This window comes from Alexandromys fortis, unplaced genomic scaffold (assembly GCF_014885135.2).
Source record: "Alexandromys fortis isolate MF-2015 unplaced genomic scaffold, M_Fortis_MF-2015_v1.1 scaffold_1, whole genome shotgun sequence".
Classification (NCBI taxonomy): domain Eukaryota; kingdom Metazoa; phylum Chordata; class Mammalia; order Rodentia; family Cricetidae; genus Alexandromys; species Alexandromys fortis.
Genome location: NW_026067927.1, coordinates 11,488,802 through 11,510,126, shown reverse-complemented (window position 1 = coordinate 11,510,126; position 21,325 = coordinate 11,488,802). Strand labels below are relative to the sequence as shown.

General features: G+C 40.9%; 1 protein-coding gene across 2 annotated transcripts in view; it reads left to right on the top strand.

The window, feature by feature from the left end:
* The first annotated feature begins 2,015 nt into the window (after nt 1-2,015).
* Nucleotides 2,016-21,325, top strand: part of Nae1 (NEDD8 activating enzyme E1 subunit 1) — a 24,584-nt gene continuing 5,274 nt past the window's right edge. The window contains exons 1-15 of one of the 2 annotated variants that reach the window (XM_050144162.1): nt 2,016-2,147; nt 7,111-7,214; nt 7,504-7,564; nt 8,816-8,846; nt 9,836-9,907; nt 10,109-10,188; nt 10,989-11,098; nt 12,678-12,787; nt 14,740-14,802; nt 15,423-15,486; nt 15,758-15,849; nt 18,313-18,372; nt 18,456-18,589; nt 20,036-20,111; nt 20,363-20,402. In XM_050144162.1, the coding sequence (XP_050000119.1) occupies nt 2,095-2,147; nt 7,111-7,214; nt 7,504-7,564; nt 8,816-8,846; nt 9,836-9,907; nt 10,109-10,188; nt 10,989-11,098; nt 12,678-12,787; nt 14,740-14,802; nt 15,423-15,486; nt 15,758-15,849; nt 18,313-18,372; nt 18,456-18,589; nt 20,036-20,111; nt 20,363-20,402 (1,150 nt within the window). In that variant the 5' untranslated portion in view covers nt 2,016-2,094. Of the gene's footprint in view, nt 2,148-7,110; nt 7,215-7,292; nt 7,565-8,815; nt 8,847-9,835; nt 9,908-10,108; nt 10,189-10,988; nt 11,099-12,677; nt 12,788-14,739; nt 14,803-15,422; nt 15,487-15,757; nt 15,850-18,312; nt 18,373-18,455; nt 18,590-20,035; nt 20,112-20,362; nt 20,403-21,325 lie in introns of both variants that reach the window. The other variant, XM_050144163.1, reaches the window with a different exon arrangement.

Below are 21,325 nucleotides of genomic sequence, written 5' to 3'. Positions count from 1 at the left end.
GAAACGTGACAACAGACACACATAAGGAGCTGGGAAAGCCTCATGCCTTTGTCTCCCATCAGTTGGGTTCCATCGGGGCTGGAAGGGAAGTCATGGCAGGGTGTGTCCTCATCTCAGTCCTGACATTGTGCCCAGGGGAAGTGCATTTATCAGGGCTGCAACATTACCTCGAACCCTCTTCTGACCCCTCCACACCTCCCACGGATGGAGGGATTGTGTGTGAAAGTGTACACTCAGGATGGGCTGGGATAGCAGTCTCGGGATCTAGCAATCATTAACCTGGAGGCCCCCGGTAGAGATTGGAATGCAGAAGGGAATCCTTATCTCTTTCCCTAGTTGCCACCAAGCCTCTTGCTTCCTCCTGTCCTCAACTTGCACATCAACTGCTTCCTTAGCATTGGCCACCACAGGACCGTCAGCCCGCGTCACACGACAAGTGCAGCTTTACATTTCTTCTTGTTCATGGTCTTCAGAGCCAGCCTCAGCTGCCTCTCAAGCCTTCCAAACCTCTTCTTATTTGTTACCTTATGGAACTCCCTCCTCCTTTCTCTCTTCCAAGACAGGGTTTCTCTGTGTAGCCCTGGCTGACCTGGAACTCTTTGTAGACCAGTCTGGCCTCGAATTCAAAGATCTGCCTGCCCCTGCTTCCCAAGCGCTGGGGTTAAAGGCAAGCACCACCTGGCAATGAGGGAACTCTTAAGAGATGATACTATTCCTTCCTGTTTAAAGTATCATCCCATCCCTCTATCACAGGGAGCATTCCTTTTTTTTAAAAAAAAATTATTGATTTTTACTGAGCTCTACATTTTTCTCTGCTCTCCTCCCTGCCTGTCCCCTCCCCTTCAGCCTACTCCCAAGGTCCCCATGCTCCCAATTTACTTGTCTTTTTCTACTTCCCATGTAGATTAGATCCATGTATGTCTCTCTTAGGGTCCTCATTGTTGTCTAGGTTTTCTGGGATTGTGATTTGTAGGCTGGTTTTCTTTGCTTTATGTTTAAAAACCACTTATGAGAGAGTACATGTGATAATTGTCTTTCTGGGTCTGGGTTACCTTACTCAAAATGATGTATTCTAGCTCCAACCATTTGCTGCAAAATTCAAGATGTCGTTATTTTTTTTCTGCTGTGTAGTACTCCATTGTGTAAATGTACCACATTTTCTTCATCCATTCTTCAGTCGAGGGTCATTTAGGTTGTTTCTAGGCTCTGGCTATGACAAACAACGCTGCTATGAACATAGCTGAGCACATGTCCTTCTGGCACAATTGAGCATCGTTTCGACAGGGAACATTCTTGGAGGGACGGAGACAGTGGGGTGGGACTCCTCTGTCTACCCCAAAAGGGGAGCTTCTCTATATAGGAGAGACACCTTGGTAAGTCTGCTGGTGTACTGTCCCTTAGCTGGCTCTCAGGTACTGTGAACTCACCCAGAAAGGAGCTGAGGTTTATCAGTGTTTGCCTCACTGATGGGAGCCGCTGGCTCTGTAGTTCGAAACAGGTCCTCAAGGTGTGGGCTTGCCTCCTGGCAGGAGGAGAGAAATGGGTTAACCTGAGGAATCGCAGTGAAAAGTTTTCTGAGTCTGACCCTCTCTGTATTTAAAATCTCAGTTCAAGCCCCTCATGGGGGTATTGGTATTTAATTCCAGCACTCGGGACGCAGATCTTCTCTGTGAATTCGGTGCCAGTCTGGTTTACTAGTGAGTTCCAGGCCAGCGAGGGCCACATGGCGAGACTGTGCCTCCAACAAACAAAATCTCATTTTAAAAATGGGAGAGCTATGCATTCCCATTGCACAGGTGAACAAAATGAAAGCTTGAACGGGAAAGAGCCATTTTTACAATTAGTAATTAAAATCCAAGCCGGCTTGATTTAAAAAGCGGAGTTTCCCACAATAACGGCAGGTACAGAGAAACACACGACCCAATTCTGGTTTGCCGGGCTTCCCGGTGACGCGTGCGCAGTGCAGCGGCGGCGCCCCCTACCGGCGGCGCGCTGAAGGCCGTGGTCGCCGAAGGGCGCCTAGTGCGCCTGCGCGCCAGTGAGTGGGAGGCGGCCTACTCCCTCGGTTTCTCTGTTCGCTGCGCGGGCACGGCAATGGCGCAGCAGGGCAAACTACTCAAGGAGCAGAAGTACGACCGGCAGCTGAGGTGAGCCAAGGTTTCCGAGGAAGCGAGCCGGCGGGTTTGCGGGGCCCAAGTGCCTAGGCGGCGTGGGCGGGCCTCCCTCAGGCCTGACGCGGCGGCCGGCGGTGCGGGGCGTGGGGAGCCGGCGCTCCGCGCTCGGTCACTGGCCAGCGTGCTGGGCGAAGGCCGGGGCGCCCCTTCCCGCAGGGCCGCGAACCAGGGCTGCACGGTCGCGGCCGGCCCCCTTGTTCACGGAACAAGGGGGTCGGGGGACACCCCATCCCGGCCGCAGTGTTGTTCTACGCCAGCGCTGTCCAATAGAAATGCATAATGCTATTTTCGGGTGAGCAATCTGTGTTCGTAATTATAATTTTTACAGTAGCTACGCACCTTTATAATAAGTTCAAAGAAGCCGGACGTGGTGGCGGCCGCTGGTTGATAATCCCAGCGCTTGAGAGGCAGAGGCAGATGGATCGGAAATTGGGAGCCAGCTTGGGCTACATACGAAAGAATCTGGGCATGGGGAGAGTAAAAAGAGATAGGGAACCAATTTTGCTACTACTGCCCCCTCCCCACCCCTTTATTTTTGAGAAACGGCCTTAAGCAGCCTAGGCGGCCTTGAACTCAATCATCTATTTCTCTAGTGCTGAGATTACAGATGTTCTCTGTCAGGCCAGGCTCAAAAGTAAGTTTTTGCCCTTCCTCCTCTGTTTCCGTCTTTCACCCTTGAGTGTCCTGGAGCTTGCTATGTAGGCCTGACTAGACTAGCAGCAATCCTCCTGCTTCTTTATCCCAGCAGCTGAGATTACCTGTGTGGACCGCCATATCCATTTTATTAGGTGCAGATGAGGATGGAACTCTGGGCATCCCTGCGTGGTTGGCAAGCTGTCAAACTGAGCTTCACCCCCCAACCCTGAAATCAACTTTTATAATGTTTATTTAACGTCCAAAATACTACCATTTCAACATGTAATCACTGTAAAAAAGTTAATTTTTTGTTGTTGTTCACAGTGTCTTAAAAATCATGTATTTCACACATAATGAATGTCTTAATTCATGCTAACTGCATTTCTGGGACTCACTTGCCATTTGTAAATACCTTAACGATCAGGGCTTGTCTACACCATCAGGTGGATCCTTCAACTACTTCTCCATCCTTGTTTTTTATTTTTTTTCCCTCTCCATTCCTTTTCATTATGTTCTGTGTGTTGACTCCGTAGAAGCTGTGAATGTGTTGCCCCCCCACCTCTGCTCTCAGGAGCTCCCACGATACTCTGTGTCCCTAAAGGGGGGAATTCCCCTTTGTCCTGACAGCACCTTGTTAGTACTGTGTCAGGGGTTTAGACACTTAGCTCTGAGACTGTCCTTGAAGGCAGTCGGTCTTTGATACAGACAGGAAACCAAGACTCGTAAACTAGGTAACTGGTCCAGATTTGTGCGTGTTTTAACTTGGGGCCATCCAGCTTTTTCATACTCATCCTTTCTCCCAAGCGGTAACACAACTGTAACTACTGTGAGTTCTTACACACTCTTGTGTGTAGTGTAGGTAGAACCATAGGCAACAAAACTGAGACGATTCGTAAGGTTACTACTAGACACTGGGAGAGGATTTTTATTGAGTCCATTCCTTAAAGTACTAAATTTTATCCTTCAACAAGAACTGCTTGTGGCTTTAGAAGGGTCGGAAGGAAACAGATGAAGTTGGACGAGCTGGTAGCAGCCATTGATCAAGGCTTGGCTCTCAGGCCAGCAAGAAAACGGATGCACCAGTACTCAAAGGCTCATTCTCCAACTATTCTACCGTTTATTACACATAAGACCGTGTGTCACCTTTCCGTAGAAAAGAAAAAGTCTGTTTCTGGTCTGTGTGGCTTCTCCAGGCTATGCCTCCATTTGACAGCCGTTCAGTGACCAGCTCTCGTAGGCAGAGCCCTTTGCCAGCAGCTCTGGGACCTTTAAAGTGAAGAGATCGATGCCCAGTAAACGAAAACGCAAATGGAGCAGTTGGTTGGGCTAGGCTTTATTTTGGTGACAGGGAAGGAATGTCAGAGTCTTTTCTTAGTCCTCCGGCATCTAATCGTACTTGCTGACAGTGGCGTTTTCAAATAATTTGGACTTCCTGTTCTGAAGAGAAAATAGTAGATTGTTGGTTGGTTGGGGTTTCTTTGGGGTGTGTATTTATGTTGAGGAGTGGGGAAGTAAAGGTGGCCAGCTTGGCTTGTGTGTAATCATGAACTTGTTAATGATAATAGCAGTATCAATAAAGTTATAACTTAATATTTCTCGTTCTTATTGTACCTCTGTGTTTGTTAATGTATGCATCTCTTAATCATGCTATTAGAATATTCCTTGGTTGTAGCACAAGTAATAAAAACCCAGAGACAGATATTGGGGTTCAAGCTGAAGATCAGAAAAACAAAGCAGCCAATCCACTAGAGAGTTCTTAACCTCTACCAAGGCTCAGACAAAGGGGTGATCCTGCCCTCAACATGACTGCAGACTACAATGGTCTCCACCAAACCCCAGACTGCAGTGAGCCTTTGTCTCCTCCTGCCTTATATACCTCTCTCTGCCCAGCCATATCATTCCTGTCTCCACCTCCCTAGTGCTGGGTTTAAAGGCGTGTGACTCCCGAGCACCATGGTGTGAGTTCTATTTCTCTTTTTAGACAGATTCAATCTCTTGTAGCCCAGGGTGGCCTTGAGTCCAGGGAGTAAAGTTGTGTGCCACCAGTCTCTGGCCTCTCATGGCTTAACTCTGCACTCTGATCTTCAGGCAAGCTTTATTTATTAAAACACAAATAAAATATCACTACAGTTTGCTATTATATTTTTATATATTTTGATTTTATATATTTTTCAATTAAATATTACATAATTTTCTTCCTTCCTTCACTTTCTCCTATGTACCCCCTTGCTCCTTCTCGAGATCATGGCCTCTTTTTCTCTGTTTTACACACACACACACACACACACACACACACACACACTCACTCTCTCTCTCTCTCTCACACACACTCCTAAATATTTAAATACAACCTACTCAGTCCATTTAGTGTTAACTATATGTATATGATCTCAAGGCTGGCTGTTGGGAGCTGTGAACCCCCAGATCCTGAATTTCTGGTAAACAACTTATAATGCTTGCAGTTGCCCTGAGCACGAGACCCTCAGGAGTTCCTGATGGCAGGGAAATGATTTCTGGTGCGTTTGACTGGGGCGTGGCTACCCCTATACAAGCTGCCCCTGGACATAATAAAGTGGGCATTTCTGTTTCAAAGATGACTCGTGTCTCTCTGTCTGTGTATCTTTGTGTGTTTCAATCTCCAGCCCCTTGCCCGGTTCATGAATGTTATGTCGGCGCATAAAGTGCAGAGGCGTGGTGTGCCGCAGCTGGCCACTTGATATTCGCTAACCGGTTTGTGGGGGGGGGGGGGGCTCATCTGTGAGAAAAACTGATGTTCTGCATTCCTTAGTTGCCTGTAGTCCTTTGTCTGTGGGTGGGATCTCTTGAGATTTCCCCCTTCCATGTTAGCATGTATGTTAGTGTTTTAGTTCTTCAGGCCTTATTTGGGCAGCCACATTGTTGTGGTATCAAAGCTGTACCTTCCTTGTCATTTCTAGGAGACATAGTCTCACAGTCGATTTCTTGGCCTTCTGACTTTTACATTCTCTCTGCCTCATCTCCCTTCGTGATGTTCTCTGAGCCTTAGGTACAGAAGTTGTGTCGTAGATATATCAATTGAATCTGAGCACCCCATGATCACGTCTTTGCTTTTTGACCCATTGTGGTTCTCGGTAATGATTTCTGTAATGATTTCAAAGAGAAGTTTCTATGATGAGTGGTCAGAACTACGCTTATCTGTGGGTGTAAGAGTAAATATTTAGAATGCAGGTAGAAGTTATGCTAGTTAGTAAAGTGGTGGCGGCCGGTTCTTCTCTAGCATCCATGACCTCTCTGGCCCTGGGTCGTTGGTTAAGTTTCCAGTAACAGGTATGATTTCTCTCCTGCTGAGTAGGCCTTAAGTCCAGTGGGAGAGCTGTTGGTCACCACCATGATAGGAGTGCCACTATTGAACCCTCATGGCCATCATGCCATGGTGGTCGGCACCTTTGCGAGCCATAGGCATTACAGCTGAAAGGATTATCAGTGCTTTTCTCCCTCACCAGTTTGTATACCATGAAAGCTGGTCTTGTGTCTGAAGTGCATGGTGTCTTACCTTTAACATCTGGAAGGCAATCAAGGGCAGCATTAATATTGTCTATTATATTTTAAAGCACTTCTACAGAATCCAATGCAAGGTTTTTCCAGATGATAATAAGTAAGTTTCTTGATAAAGCTTTTGCTTATTCTTGTAGATGTCACAGGGGAAATGTCCTATATCAAGATCTTAAATGTATTGACTCCACATCACTTGAAGAAATGTAATTGAGAACAGACTAGGTTTTAGGTGCAAGATGTCTGCCTGCCTTCCTCCCTTTTTTTCTTTCTTCTCTCTCTTTTTTCTTTATCTCTCTCTCTCTCTCTCTCTCTCTCTCTCTCTTTTTCTTTCTCTTTTTCTCCCCCTCCCCCCTTTCTCTCTCTGGTAGAGCTTCACTGTGTTGTTCAGGTTGACCATGAACTTGCTTCGAGGGATTCTTCTGCTTTGCTTCCTGAATAGCTGAGACAAAGATGCATGCTGCTTCACTTGGCTAAGACCTTTCTTTAATGTTGATGAGTATATCTCTAGGCTTTCTGGGCTATACATTATCTGCTTTCAAAGGAGGAGAACAAAGACTAGAAAGACAAAGCTTAATAGTACTGGTTATATCGTGCAGTTTTCAGTTACATTGTCAGATAACCCCACAGTATTATCAGTTCATATCTCACATTTGCTGTGCTATGTTGTATGTTATTTTTATGAAAGAATACTTTAAATATCATTATTCAAATAAGAAAGTCATATTTTGGAGAATCCTTCAATATTGAATCTGTTTTTGTTTTATAGGTTGTGGGGTGATCATGGACAGGAAGCTTTGGAATCTGCTCATGTTTGTCTAATAAATGCAACAGCTACAGGAACTGAAATTCTTAAAAACTTGGTACTGCCAGGTAATGTAATGTTGGTGATTGTATTCTGTGTAACTTCTTTAAGGTCTGTATAAAGAGTTACATATTCTTGGCTGACAGGATGGCTTCGTGGATGGGTACTTGCTGTCACACTTGGCTTTGATCCCTGGAACCCATATGGCGAAAGGACAGAACCAACTCCCATGGGTTGGCCTCTGACCTCCACACGTGTGCAGTGGCACATGCATACTGACATTTAAATTGGTAAGGGTAAAGCCAAAACAAAATAAACCAAACCAAAACATATCTTGACTGTCTTCTGTCTCCCCAGGTATTGGGTCATTTACAATTATTGATGGAAACCAGGTCAGCGGAGAAGATGTTGGAAACAAGTATGTCCTGTTCTTTTAAATAGGAACCTGTTAGAGAAGGCAGTACACGCAGAGTGAGGCCTGAGTACTGATTTACCCTCATGGCCCTATGTTTAGGTTATGGTAAAGAAGAGTGACTAAAGACGAAGTGCTGGAGCAGTGCTGGGAAGTTGGCCATTAGCAAACGGGACTCACTGTGACTGTCTTTACTGCTGTTAGTACAAGGCAGTAGTCATTTTTCTCATAAGTCTGTAGTGTTAGTGCAGAGTAATGGTCATCAGATATAATAAGCAAGAATGATAGCTGGCCATGATGGCATATGCATTTAATCCCAGCCCTCAGGAGGCAGAGAATAATGGAAGTTGTATTATTGTTGCTTCTCTAGCTGATTATGTAGAATGTGCTGAGTATAAGGTTTCTCCCTCCCTCCCTCCCTCCCTCCCTCCCTCCCTCCCTCCCTCCCTTCCTTCCTTTCCCCTTCCTTTCTTTTCTTTTCTCTCTCTCTCTCTCTCTCTCTTTTTTTTTTTTTTTTTGAGTTTTTCGGGACAGGGTTTCTCTGTATAGCTCTTAGCTGTCCTGGAACTCACTCTGTAGACCAGGCTGGCCTCAAACTCATAGAGATCCACCTGCCTCCTGATTGCTGGGATTAAAGATGTGCACCACCACCACCCAGACATCTTTTTCTTACGGAATTATGTGCCTTTGCCATAAAATTGTGCCCTGCGTTTGGCCTTTGGGATGTGACTGGCATATATGTGGGAGGAAGCCTGAGTGAATCTTTTGTGATTTCTTGCAAAAGCCAGCAGTTCCCCACAGTGTTTTCCAGGTGTCTGTGAGCACTGTTTATAGGAGATGTTAACAGCTCTAAGTGGGACTGTGGAGTTAATGGCCAAAAGAGTTTGGGGAATGGTTCACAGGAGGTTAAAACTTACTTACTATAAAACTCTATTATCAGGTATATTTTGACTTTCCAAGGAGGTATATCATCATATGGTGATTCTTCTTTTGCAATCTTGGAACTCTTTTTCTCTCAGAGCATCTTGTGAAATGTGTGCCTTAGAGAACACTGATTTACTAACCCGTCTGCTTTTCTTCCTCCACGAAGACTGTTATATTCTTTATGAGAATAGTGTTTGTGGGCTGGGGGCATAGCTTAGTGGTAAAGGACAGTAACACACGATTCATCTTTTGAAATCAATACACACACTATTATAAATGGTAAACAACTTTTATATTCATATAAATCTTGACTTTTTTTTCTATCCCCTTTAGTTTTTTCCTTCAAAAAAGCAGTATTGGCAAGGTAAGCAGTCACGGCTACAAAGCAGGGTTGTGTGTGAGCATCTAATAACGCCACTCTGTCTTGGCTGCTAGAAAAGGTCTGACTTTTAAAGACCTTATTTTCTGAGTGAAAGTTGGCTTAGCTCATTTTCTAATCTGGTAAATATCTTTTGGTAGTTGAAGAATTTAGAATGCCCCTGTGATTTTACACTGTCCTTTATTAAAGTCTTAAATAATGTTGATGTTTAGTGGATTGTGAGGCTTGGACAGGCTGTGGGGCCACTGGCAGGGAGACGAGGATTTATACCTAGAGCTTGAACTGGTATCAAGAAGCATATTCTTTTTGGAGGGATATCTTGCTCAGCCTAGATATGGGGGGAGGGTCTTGGTTTTGCTTGCTTGAAAGTGTCAGACTTTGTTAACCCGCCATGAGGAGCCTTACCCTTTCTGAGGAGTGAATGGGAGGTGGAGTTGGGGGGGGGGTGGAGAAAGCGAGAGGAGAGGAAGGAGTGGGAGAACGGGGATAGCTATGTAAAATGAGAAAAGATTATATTAAAAAAATCTTAATAAAAAAAGAAATTAGTGGTGTTATCTAAAAAATTCTTTATTTTTGTATTTCAAATGAAAACCTTAGACATCTGTGTTCATATTCTGAATGCAAGTTGCACTTATTTAGTGATTGGCCACTCTTTGATGGGATATAGATGTGGGTGGTTGGAGTGGGTCTGAACTTGATCCAGTATAATCCTGCCTGCCACCTAGTTTTTGTCATTTACCTGTTCAGAAAAGTGAGATCAAATACTGTGTTTATTTAAGAACTCTGATGGTGGTAATCTAGTTCAGCCCTGAGTGACATTCTACTTGAGCCTCAGTTGAGTACTGAGGAGCAGAATTGTCACGTCTATGTATGGAATTTGGAATTTTCAGTGAGTTTTTCTTAATCTGTAAGATTTGGGATCAACTTGAGGCTAAGTACTTTCTAATTCAAGTCAAATGCTTTGTTTTTCAAAGAACCGAGCTCAAGCTGCCATGGAATTTTTACAAGAACTAAATAGCGATGTCTCTGGAAGTTTTGTGGAAGAGGTATAATACATATATTTGTTATTTCTGTGCTACAGTATGTTTTTAAAAATAATTCAAAGACCCAGAACATAGAATTTTGAATCATTGTGTCATTTGTATTTAGTTGGAATTCAATTTATCAACTCATTTTTTTTAAATAGCTGTTTCTGCCATGTTTAATATGTGAAATTGTTGAATTTTTCCTCCCCTTGTCTTATTTAGAGTCCAGAAAACCTTCTAGACAATGATCCTTCATTTTTCTGTAGGTTTACTATTGTGGTTGCAACTCAGCTTCTTGAAAGGTAAATTTTAGGTGTTAATATCTCTCTTAGTCTTATTTGATTTGCATAGTTTTCCCTATGTATGTTTGTCTGATTTCAAAAATTCTTACAGTAATGTTTAATTTGGTGCTCTTGTAAGCTTTGAAAGGATAGGAAAGAAAAAATGAGATATTTGGATATATTTAGAGTATTTTAAGTGAACATTCGATATTGCTAAGTGATGAAAAACTAATTAGAAGCCAGGTGTGATGCTACATACCTGAAATCGCAGTATTCAGATTTTAAGTTTGAAGCCAGCCTGGCCTACACAGTAAGTTTCAGGTTAACTTGAGCTACATAGTGAGATTTGGTGTTTCAGAAATCTCAAAATCCAGAAAACTAAAAACAAACTAGTTAAGTTATTATTGATTACAGGAAGATTTGTAGTATATACATGGGTTTTATAAATGTGTTTCACTACTACTAGAAATGTTTAGATAGAGCTAGGCATGGTGGTACACATCTTTAATCCCAGCCCTCAGGAAGCAGAGACAGGCGGGTCTCTGTGAGTTTGAGGCCAGCCTGGTCTACAGAGCGAGTTCTAGGACAGCCAGGGCTGTTACACAGAGAAACCCTGTCTGAAAAAAAAAAGTTTAGTGCTTTCACCGGCATTCTTCCTAATAAAACAGCCTACGGTCTCACATCCTCTGGTCCAGCACTTTTGAGGTTGCAGCCAAGTGAAATTGCTTGCTTTGCACTCTGCCCTTGCCTGCTTCTGTTAGAGAGTTCCCTGTCTGGCATATGCTCACTTGCTTATGTTCTTACTTTGCCTTCCTTTACAGTACATTACTGCGTTTAGCAGATGTCCTCTGGAATTCCCAGATCCCTCTTTTGATCTGTAGGACATATGGACTAGTTGGTTATATGAGGATTATTATAAAAGAACATACAGGTAAAATTGTTAAGCATGTGGGACTTGCTATTGGTTGCTTGGGCTGTAATTTTAGAAAGTCAGTTTGAAATTATGAAACAGGTTTATGGCAGTGCATCTCTGGTGCAGGTTCAAAGCAGCAATTGGATTTAGTAGGGTTTTTTTTTTTTTGACTTATTTAAATGTGTGTGGATGTCCTGCCTATATCTATGGCTATGTAGCAAGTGTATGCCTAATGCCTGCATTGTCCAGAAGAGAGCCTCATGTCATCAAACACCAGAGTTACAGATGGTTGTGAGCCTCTATGTTGGTCCTGGTGATTGAACCTGGGACCTCTGGAAGAGTAGCCACTGCTCTTAGTCACTGAGCATCTGTCTAGACTGATTCAGTAGGTTTTTGTCTGCTTTTCCCTTACATAGCATTATAGGTGGATGTAGATCAGAGACATAATGTACTACTTCATCTTGTTAAGAGGCTTGACAGCTATGTAAGTGCCTGGTTTCTTCTGCTCCCCAGCTCATAGTTGGGCACTTATGGCTACCTAACAAGAATGCGTGGGTCACTTTGACACAGGCAGTACACTAGTGTTCTCAACCTTCCTAATGCTATAATTCTTTAACACACTTCCTCATGTTGTGGTGACTCCCAACTATAATATTATTTTTGTTGCCACTTCATAATTACTTTTGCGATGTTATGAGTTGTAATGGCAAGTGGCAGAATTATAATCTGGCTACAAACACTCATTAAAAGTGTGCATTGATTTGTATTTGGAGAGCAGTGTCCAAAGTCAGATCAGGAAGTGAGAAGTAACTGATGTTGTGGTAAAAGGAGCAAACATCCAGGATATCCTCAAGTTTCTAGGGAAGAGGGCTACATAGGTAGTGATGCTTTCTGCTGAAGATGATAGAGAAGGGAGGATAGATTGCCAGGAGTTGCCTGTGCAAAGCTTTCTCAGTTATAATAACAAATTCTGTTCTAAAGGAATCGTACTTTCATTAAAACTTATAGTCAGCCAGATGTGGTAATACATGCCTATAGTCCTAGCACTAAGGAGACTGAGCTGGGAGAAACTAGAGTTCAAGGCAAGGTTGGGTTTGCTGGAAAAGAAAACAGACCCATACAACTCATGATTTGTGTGTTTACTATACATAAGCTGTAATTCAGTAACACAGTGAAAAAAACTCTGTAGGCACTGTGACCATCAGGATTATAGAATTCCAACCAGTCATAGTGGTGCACATCTTTAGTTCCAGCACTTAGGAGGCAGCTCTCTGTGAACTTGAGACCAGCCTGTTCTGTATACTCAGTTCCAGGCTAATCAAGGTTAAAGTGAGACTCTGTTTCAAAAAAAAAAAAAAAAAAAAAAAATTAAGGGTTTCCCGTCAGGTGTTGGTGGTTCATGCCTGTAATAACAGCAACTAGGATGATAAGGCAGTAGGATTGCTATGAGTTCAAGGCTAGCCTGGGCTATACAGTAAGCCCCCCTCCCAATTTCCAGCCCCCAATCACACAAACAATGTGTGTGTTTGTGTCTTAAGTTCCTATAATGTAGTATATTACTAAAGAATTAAATATATCTTTTGGTATTGTTTGACAGTAATAGAATCTCATCCAGATAATGCATTGGAGGATCTACGACTAGACAAGCCATTTCCTGAACTGAGAGAACATTTTCAATCTTATGATTTGGAGCATATGGATAAAAAGGTTGGTGGTTTGTGCGCGCGTGTGTGTGTGTGTGTGTGTGTGTGTGTGTGTGTGTGTAAGAGAGTGAGACCTTAAGTTTAGAGTTAAACTTTCTTCCTTCTTTTTTTTTATTTTTTTTTTATTTTGGCTCTTTTTGAATCAGAGTCTCGAGGAATAACCCTGGTTGGCCTAAAACATGCTGTATAGATCAGTCTGACCCTAATTTGTGATAGTCCTCCTGTCTCTGCCTCCTCCAGAGTGCTGAATTAAGAGTATGTACCACTGTGCCTGACTTCACATTTTTTAACCTAAGTTTTTTTGTGGGTAAACACACACACACACACAATGTGAAAAAATATCATAGTGGCATTTCATTTGTATTTTAATAAATAAGGCTTGCCTAAATATCAAAGAGTAAAATAGCCCCTCTGGTCAGCCTTCCAGACCAGACAGTGGTAACACACACCTTTAGTCCCAGTAGCCTCACCAGTTTGCCATAGAAACCAGGCAGTGCATGCCTTTAATCCCAGCCCTAGAGAGGAATATAAAATGGGAGGAGACAGCTCACAGACTCAGGCTCATTCTGAGATTCCTGGAGATAGGATCGCCATTTTTGGACTGAGGTCAAGGTAAGAGGCAGTGGCTGACTGCTTTGCTTTTCTAACCTTTAGATTGATCCCCAATTTCTGCATCTGAGTTTTTATTATGTGTTTCAAAGTATTGTAAACTTCCATATTTCTGTCACCAGATCACACAGTAGTATTTTATTTTGTTTTTTTTCAATAAATTTATTTCCCCTAAAGTTAAAAAAAAAAAAAAACAGAAGAAGAAGAACAACAACAACAACAGTAGACCAGACTAGCTCCTAACTCACAGATATCCGCCTGTCTCTGCCTCCCAAGTACTGAGAAAAAAGGCATGTTCCACCACACCTGACTAAAAAAACTTTTCAAAAGAAAAGTAGATAAACTGAAGTTTGCTGTATAGTCACTACCTAAGTCAAGAAATTGGACATTAACTTATCCTAGAAGTTCTCCCCATGGCCTTGTTTCTCCATAGGTACATGTACTTTAAAAAATAGTTTGAATATGACAGTTACAGTGGTGCACATCTGTGACCCTAGCACTCAAGAGGATAAGACAAGGTAACTGAAAGTGGAAGCCAACCTTTCTTCTAGAACAGAACACACATATATGAATAGTTTAAATTTCAATGGTATGTTTGTTGAAAATGTCTCAAAACTTAATTTCTAGAGTTTGAAAATTACCATGCTAACTATATTTCATTACAGAAATAATCATATTTGTAACAGATTCTATAATGAGCATATATTCCTTTTCAACCTACAGTTAATTAAATGCAGATATTCATTTGGTTTTCAGAAAACAGCAAGTTCTCATTTTTCTGTCTAGTATTGATACCTCAAATTAAGAGATTTCAGCTCTACCATTGGGTGGTGTGTCTGAGGCTGTTTACTTGCTGAGGAAACAAAAGGGACTATTGTATACCTGACATCAGGGTTAAAGTAGATTCTGCCTTTAATATCAACCTCAGCCTCAGCCTTTCTTTGTCTCTGTGTGTGTGTTTACAGAAAGCTGTGCATATACCTGTGGCGGCCAGAGATCAACCTCAGGTTCTCTCAGTTGCTTTCTGCTTTGTTTTTTGAGGCAGTGTTTTGACACTGAGCCTGGAGCTAGCCATTTATTTAGGTTGGTTGGCCAGTGAGAGTGCCAGGGTCTGCCTGCCTTGACTTCCATACACTGAGGTTTCAGCTTATAGCCATGTTTGGCCAGCATTTTACTCACTAAGCTACTCAATAGCCACTCAGAAGTCATTTCTAAAATCATTTCTACAACCAGTTCATTTGTCTCTGTTTATTACTTCATATGTATTGGAAGAAAATAAGATGGTATAAGTGAAAAATTAACATTAACTAATACTGATATTTTCTTCAATTTGTGTCTCATTTTTAGGACCACAGCCATACTCCATGGATTGTGATCATAGCTAAATATTTAGCACAGTGGTATAGTGAAGTACGTCTTTTTTTTTTTTAAATTATATATGACTGTATTTTTAAGCTCTTTTGAGGGTGTGGGAGGTTAAGTTTTCCTGGTGAGGGTGGATTGCAAGTGAGAGATTTTAAGTTTGAATCCAGCTATCACTCTTTCAATACTGATTGTTTTTCTTTTCTTTGGTTTTTCAAGATAGGGTTTCTCTGTAGATCTTTGTAATTCTAGTCCTGGAACTAGGTCTTGTAGACCAGTCTGGCCTCGAACTCACAGAGATCCGCCTACCTCTGCCTCTGCCTCCCGAGTGCTGGGATTAAAGGTGTGTGCCATCACTGCCCAGCAATCTTTTAATTAACATTAGAATTTCAGTAAATTTCATTCTGAAACTATTGTGAGGAATGAATGGAAAGAAATGGCCTACAGTTACTCTTTCCAAATTGAGAGCTTCTGATGTCACTGGTATATAATATATGTATATATATATTAATATATATTTGTGTGTACATATGACATGTATACATATATAATATATGTGACACTTTTTTTATGAAATCTTACTGTGGAGAATGAGGAAAACTTTATATACTAAATTTCTATATTATGAGTTATGATAACTAGATCTTTCAAATTTTTAATCAATTTAGACAAATGGACAAATTCCTAAAAGCTATAAAGAAAAAGAGGACTTCAGAGATTTGATTAGACAAGGTAATTTTCTGCATTATAACTGTTATATAAATTTTGAAAAAATAATTGAAGCCAATATTTATTGGATTTCTCTTGTCAGATGATGTCATCATGAGTTTTTAAGTTTACTTTTCCCTTGGGAATAAATTTTTTCAATATTTTAAGAACAAATGCTAGCGATATCTCTTGTTAAGGCTCAGCGTTCTGATCCTTTGTTTAGAGCCTCACAAGGTTTTCTGTGTTGGGAAGACAGTGGAAAGTCATTATTTGCTTACATTTTTTACTTTAATAGGGATTTTAAAGAGTGAGAATGGAGCTCCAGAAGATGAAGAGAATTTTGAAGAAGCTATTAAAAATGTGAACACAGCACTAAATATAACTCAGGTATTAAAAGAATTACTGAAATCATAACTAATATGTCTTGATATGAGAGTGATATAACAATTTATCATAATATTGCCTAAATTATAGTAAGTTAGAAGTACGTACCTATAACTTAGCTTGATTAATTTTTAATGCTTTTTTAAAAGACAAGGTCTTTCTACCTCAGGCTACCTCAGATTTACTGTATAAACCAGGCTAGTCTTGAACTTGTGATACTTCTGCCTCTGCCTCTCAAGTGTTGAGGTTTCAGGTATGTGCCATGCCTGGCCCAAAACTTGAGTTTTCTTTTAATACCATTTTGAGCCCTGCATGGTGGTGAATGCCTATAAGTCCACTACTTGGAAAGGGGGCAGGAAGATCAGTAGTCATCCTTGGCTGCACAGCAAGTTCAGAACCAGCTGTGCTACATGAAACTGTGTCTCAGAAAAGTTTAAAAAACGTTTTCTGTTATCTTCATTAAAATGATGTTAGTGCTTCAGCATAGAGTGGCATTAAAACAAATTATTTTTGTTCTTTTTCATTTAGAGAAATATTTCAATTGTTTTAAGTATATAATTTATGAATAGTTGAGAACTTGGAGATAAGAATTATAAATGATATTTTGCTAGTCAAAAGAAATGCTACTCAGCTGGGCAGTGGTGGTGCACGCCTTTAATCCCAGCACTCAGGAGGAAGAGGCAGACAGATCTCTGTGAGTTCAGTTCCAGTACAGCTGGGTCTTCACAGAGAAACCCTGTCTTCAACTCTTTCCCCCCCAAAAGTGTTACACAAAAGCTTAAATTTTGTAACCCTGCATTTTCTTTTGACGGCAGTTATTTAGAGTAGAGGTGTTATGAATGACTTGTACACTTCAAAAAATTATAGGGTGGGTATGGTGGCTTATACTTGTAAATCTTGGAACTTTGGAAGTTGAGGCAGTTTGGTCAGTTTTGTTTTTAATTTGGAGAGCTATGAAATAAGATACCTGGAAGATTTTTAGAAATTTTTTTTTACAATTTATAGCCAGAGTACTTACTGCCTTTGATATTAGAAAAGCACTGAAGTCACTGTAGACATTTTGAAGATGGTGAAACAGTATTGCTGTGTACGCCTTGTAAGTCAGTCTAGCTGAGGAACATCTTCAATCTTAGTTGGAGAAAATGTTGAAAATGTGTATATGTATGTATATCAAATTGTACATGTTAGATCTGTGCAGTTTACTGAAAAAAAAAAACAGTTTTAAAAACCTAAGAACTGATTATTCTAAAGCCAGGCATGATGGCATATGCCTGTAATCCTAGCACTGGGGAGATGGAGGAAACAGATCAAGACCACATTGGTTGCATAGTGAGTTTAGTTTCAGCCTGGGCCACAAGAGACCTTGTTTCAAAAATTAAACAAACAAACAAAAAAAATGGTTCTAGGAGTTGGGGATCAGTAAACCAAATAATCAGATATTAAAGTATAAACAAAATTAGAATATGAGAAGGCAAAAGGGAGTCTGGATTTGGGAGGCAGTATTAGATAGAAAGCTAGAAAAGACTTCATGAAGTGATATCCAGAGGTCTGGTGGAAGAGCTTTTTCAAGCAGAGGACACATATGAAGGTCATGAGATGAGATGAAGTTTCACATTTGTCACAGGATTAGTAGGAAAGTCAGTGTGGTTGAAGAAGAAAGAAAATGGTAGGAAGGATTTGGGTTTGAAGAGGTATAAAGGGCCGTATCATAATAGAAGCTTGCAGACCATTGAAAGATTTGGAGTAGGAAGTAGAAAAATCTGATGATGAGACAGGATCTCACTGTATGTATCCCTGGCTAGCCTTGAACTCAGTAGTAGACCAGGTTGACCCTACCTCTGCCTACTTGTGCAAGATTAAAGGTGTGTGCCACTACACTGGACCATCCAAAGGACTATTTGACTCTTGTGAGTAGACTAGAGGGTGTGGGGTTGGAAACTGAGAGACCAGTCAAGTAGTTGTCACTAAGCACTCTCTACAATAGTAGAATCAAAGCCTATGGTTTGGAAAGTTTTTATTAGGGTGGTGACCTTGCTAACAATAAAATTGGATAATTACTTATTTATTTGTCAGAGTGGTTGTCTCTTTCAACAGCCTTGAATTAGGGTACATGGATTTCGGAATTTTCATAAGCTGGGAAACCATGAGCAACTTAAAATCTAGCTGTGTAGTAATACCCATAATCTTTGTTGTCTTCAATATAATGATATAAATGACTTGCTCCATGTGTGGTGCAGGAGAATAGGCTCCTCTGGAATGCTGGCAGTGGACAGGAGAGGGTTTTCTTTCATTCTCTTTCCCCATGAGATTGCTGTCAGATTCTGATTCTAAATAAAACTAAACACATGAGAAGTTGATATTTTATTGCACTTTGAAACTGCAAAGATCCTATTTGAAGAAATAGCACTGAAAGTAAAGGTGGACAGAAATCTTAATGTAAATAAATGTTTCATGTTCCTTTGTTAGGTCCCAAGCAGTATAGAAGATATATTTAATGATGATCGCTGCATAAATATCACCAAACAGGTAACAAGAAATAAAGATACTACTGCCTTATACTCCAGCTCAAAATAAACACCCCTCACTTGTAGTTTTTTATTTCCTTTTAGACCCCATCTTTTTGGATATTAGCCCGTGCCTTAAAGGAATTTGTGGCCAAAGAGGGCCAAGGAAATTTACCTGTTCGAGGCACAATACCGGATATGATTGCAGATTCAAGCAAATACATAAAATTGCAGAATGTGTAAGTGACTGTTTTTGTTGTTGTTAGGTTTGTTTTTTGACACAGGGCTTCTGTGTGTACCCCTTACTGTTCTGGAATTAGTTTTGTAGACCAGGCTGACTTTGAACTTACAGAAATCCACCTGCCTCTGCCTTCTGAGTGCTGGGATTAAAGGGTGCGCCACTACACCCTGCTGACTGTTTTTAAACTGTAACAGACTACTTATATCTGCCCTGCTAGAGGGACTCAGGACCCTGGTTTCTGACAGAGGACCCAAGAAAATACTGAACTAACAGCTTCCCTTGTTGAAGTCAAGTCCAAGGAAAAATCACATACTTCAAACCTGCCTAATAATACAGATTATTATTATATTATATATTATTATTATATTATAATCTTTTCAAATGTTATATTTTTAAAATGTTTAGATATCTAAATTATATATATGTATATACACACACACATACACACATATACACATATATATTTTTTTTAAATGTTATCTCTTTGTAAAAATGATCAGTATTAAAGCTGAGTCTCTCTTCCAGGTAAGGCCATACTTCTTTTTTGGGTGAGCGTGAGACTATTGGGATTGAACCTAGGTCCTCATACTCATGCTAAGTAAGAACTCTACTACTGAGCAATGTCCCTAAAGTAATACTAGTTTCTATCTTGAATTATCTTTTTCTAAATTTTCAGTGTTTCAACACTTAGACTAGAAAAACTTCCAAGATTTGCTAGACACTGACTAAGATCTCTGTGTGGCAATACTTGGCCCTGGAAGAATCCAAGCCAGTACCCTTGGAGTCATCAGATCCATACACCAGTTACCAAAAGGTTACATGCATGGAGACCCAACCTTATAAGTCTGTGTATGTCAGGGTAGGATACCTGGATAATAGGCATTTATTTATAGTCATTGACTCCTTAAGTTATGAAAGATTGAAGACCAAAGGAAAACGGTTAAAAATAAAGACTCATGGCTGGAGAGATGGCTCAGCAGTTAAGAGCTCTGGCTGCTCTTCCAGAGGTCCTGAGTTCAATTTCAGCAGCCACATGGTGGCTCATGACCATGTCTAGAGGGATCTGATGCCCTTTCCTGGCATAAAGGTGTACATGCAGATAGAGCCCTCATCCACTAGATAGAGAGGAGGGGGAGGGAGGGAGGGAGGCAGACAAACAGACAAAATAAAGACTTCATGAATGGTTCCTTGGTGGGTTTAAGTTGGATGCTTTAGGGTATAATGGGAGTCTTGGTTTTAGAGGTCTCTAAAAGTCTTACTGCCAGCTATTAAAAGACCCTTAACTAGTAAGAGGTGTTGCTGGTGGCATTTCTCTAGCATTTTCACATTTTGATGTTCCTAAATCAGTATTTTTTAATTAAAAATAAATTTATGTTCACTTAAAAATGATTTAAGTGTTGCTAATTTTAGAACTTGCTTATTTTGGGTTGTTGTTCTTTTTTAGTTACCGTGAAAAAGCAAAGAAAGATGCTGCTGCTGTGGGTAATCACGTTGCCAAATTGCTTCAGTCTGTTGGCCGGGTAAGCTGCTGAGCATGTTGCCCCTTGACAGTGAGTACTTCTCCCTGTGGGCGTGGGATTCAGCCAGGGAGAGGCTAGAGATAGAAGGCATTACCCTGGCTTTTTGTTTCTTCAGCAGAAGTGCCTACTTGCCTGTGTTCTCTCAGTTCTTGGAGAAAGCTTTTCATTTCACAGCTTTGTGCTGTGCCCGCTGTTATCTTTTTGTGTGTGTGCGTGTGCATTATTATAAATCTGCATTTATCTCTTTATAGGCACCAGAGTCCATTTCAGAAAAAGAATTAAAATTATTTTGTAAGTCCTTTTAATTTCCTTCTTTTGCTTGATAAAAATATGCCACCGAGAATGTTCTCCAGAATTTTAAATGATCAGCATTCTCAAATTGGGGTGTGTGTATCCTTAGGTAAATTTTATTTTATTATCTTGTAATAAAAAGGAAATTTTAAGACTGAACTATAGGTACTCATTTGATCTGTGTTAAGTGACTGTAATGAAATTAAGAATTTGCCGTATAGTTTGTGACTGGCTTCTGGGTTTTCTCCTAATTGTCAGGGTAGGAACATTTTCTTTGCGTCAGGTGTAGGTTGGGGAGGTGACGCTGTAGGTTAAGTGCTGGCCATGCAAACATGAGGAGCTGAGTTCAGTCTATCTGAAATGGTGAGCTCTACATTTATACAAAAAAATTGGAGAACAAAAAAAAGAAAAGAAAAAATCCGGTGGAGATTGGTAGAAGATACTCAGAATCAATCTCTATCAACCACATGTATACATAGGGCTAAGCACATGCATGCATACACCACACACACAAGTAAAAGCTTCAAAAAGTTAGTTGCAGGGCTGGAGAGATGGCTCAGTGGTTAAGAGCATTGCCTGTTCTTCCAAAGGTCCTGAGTTCAATTCCCAGCAACTATATGGTGGCTCACAACCATCTGTAATGAGGTCTGGTGCCCTCTTCTTTAGGCATACACACAAACAGAATATTGTTTGTTTGTTTGTTTTTTTAAAGATTGACGTGAGTCTCAGAAGAGACTTTGACCTTTTATTTTATTTATCTTTTTTAAATGTTTATTTATTTATTATGTATACAATATTCTGTGTGTGTGTGTGTGTGTGTGTGTGTGTGTGTGTGCAGGCCAGAAGAGGGCACCAGACCTCATTACAGATGGTTGTGAGCCACCATATAGTTGCTGGGAATTGAACTCAGGACCTTTGGAAGA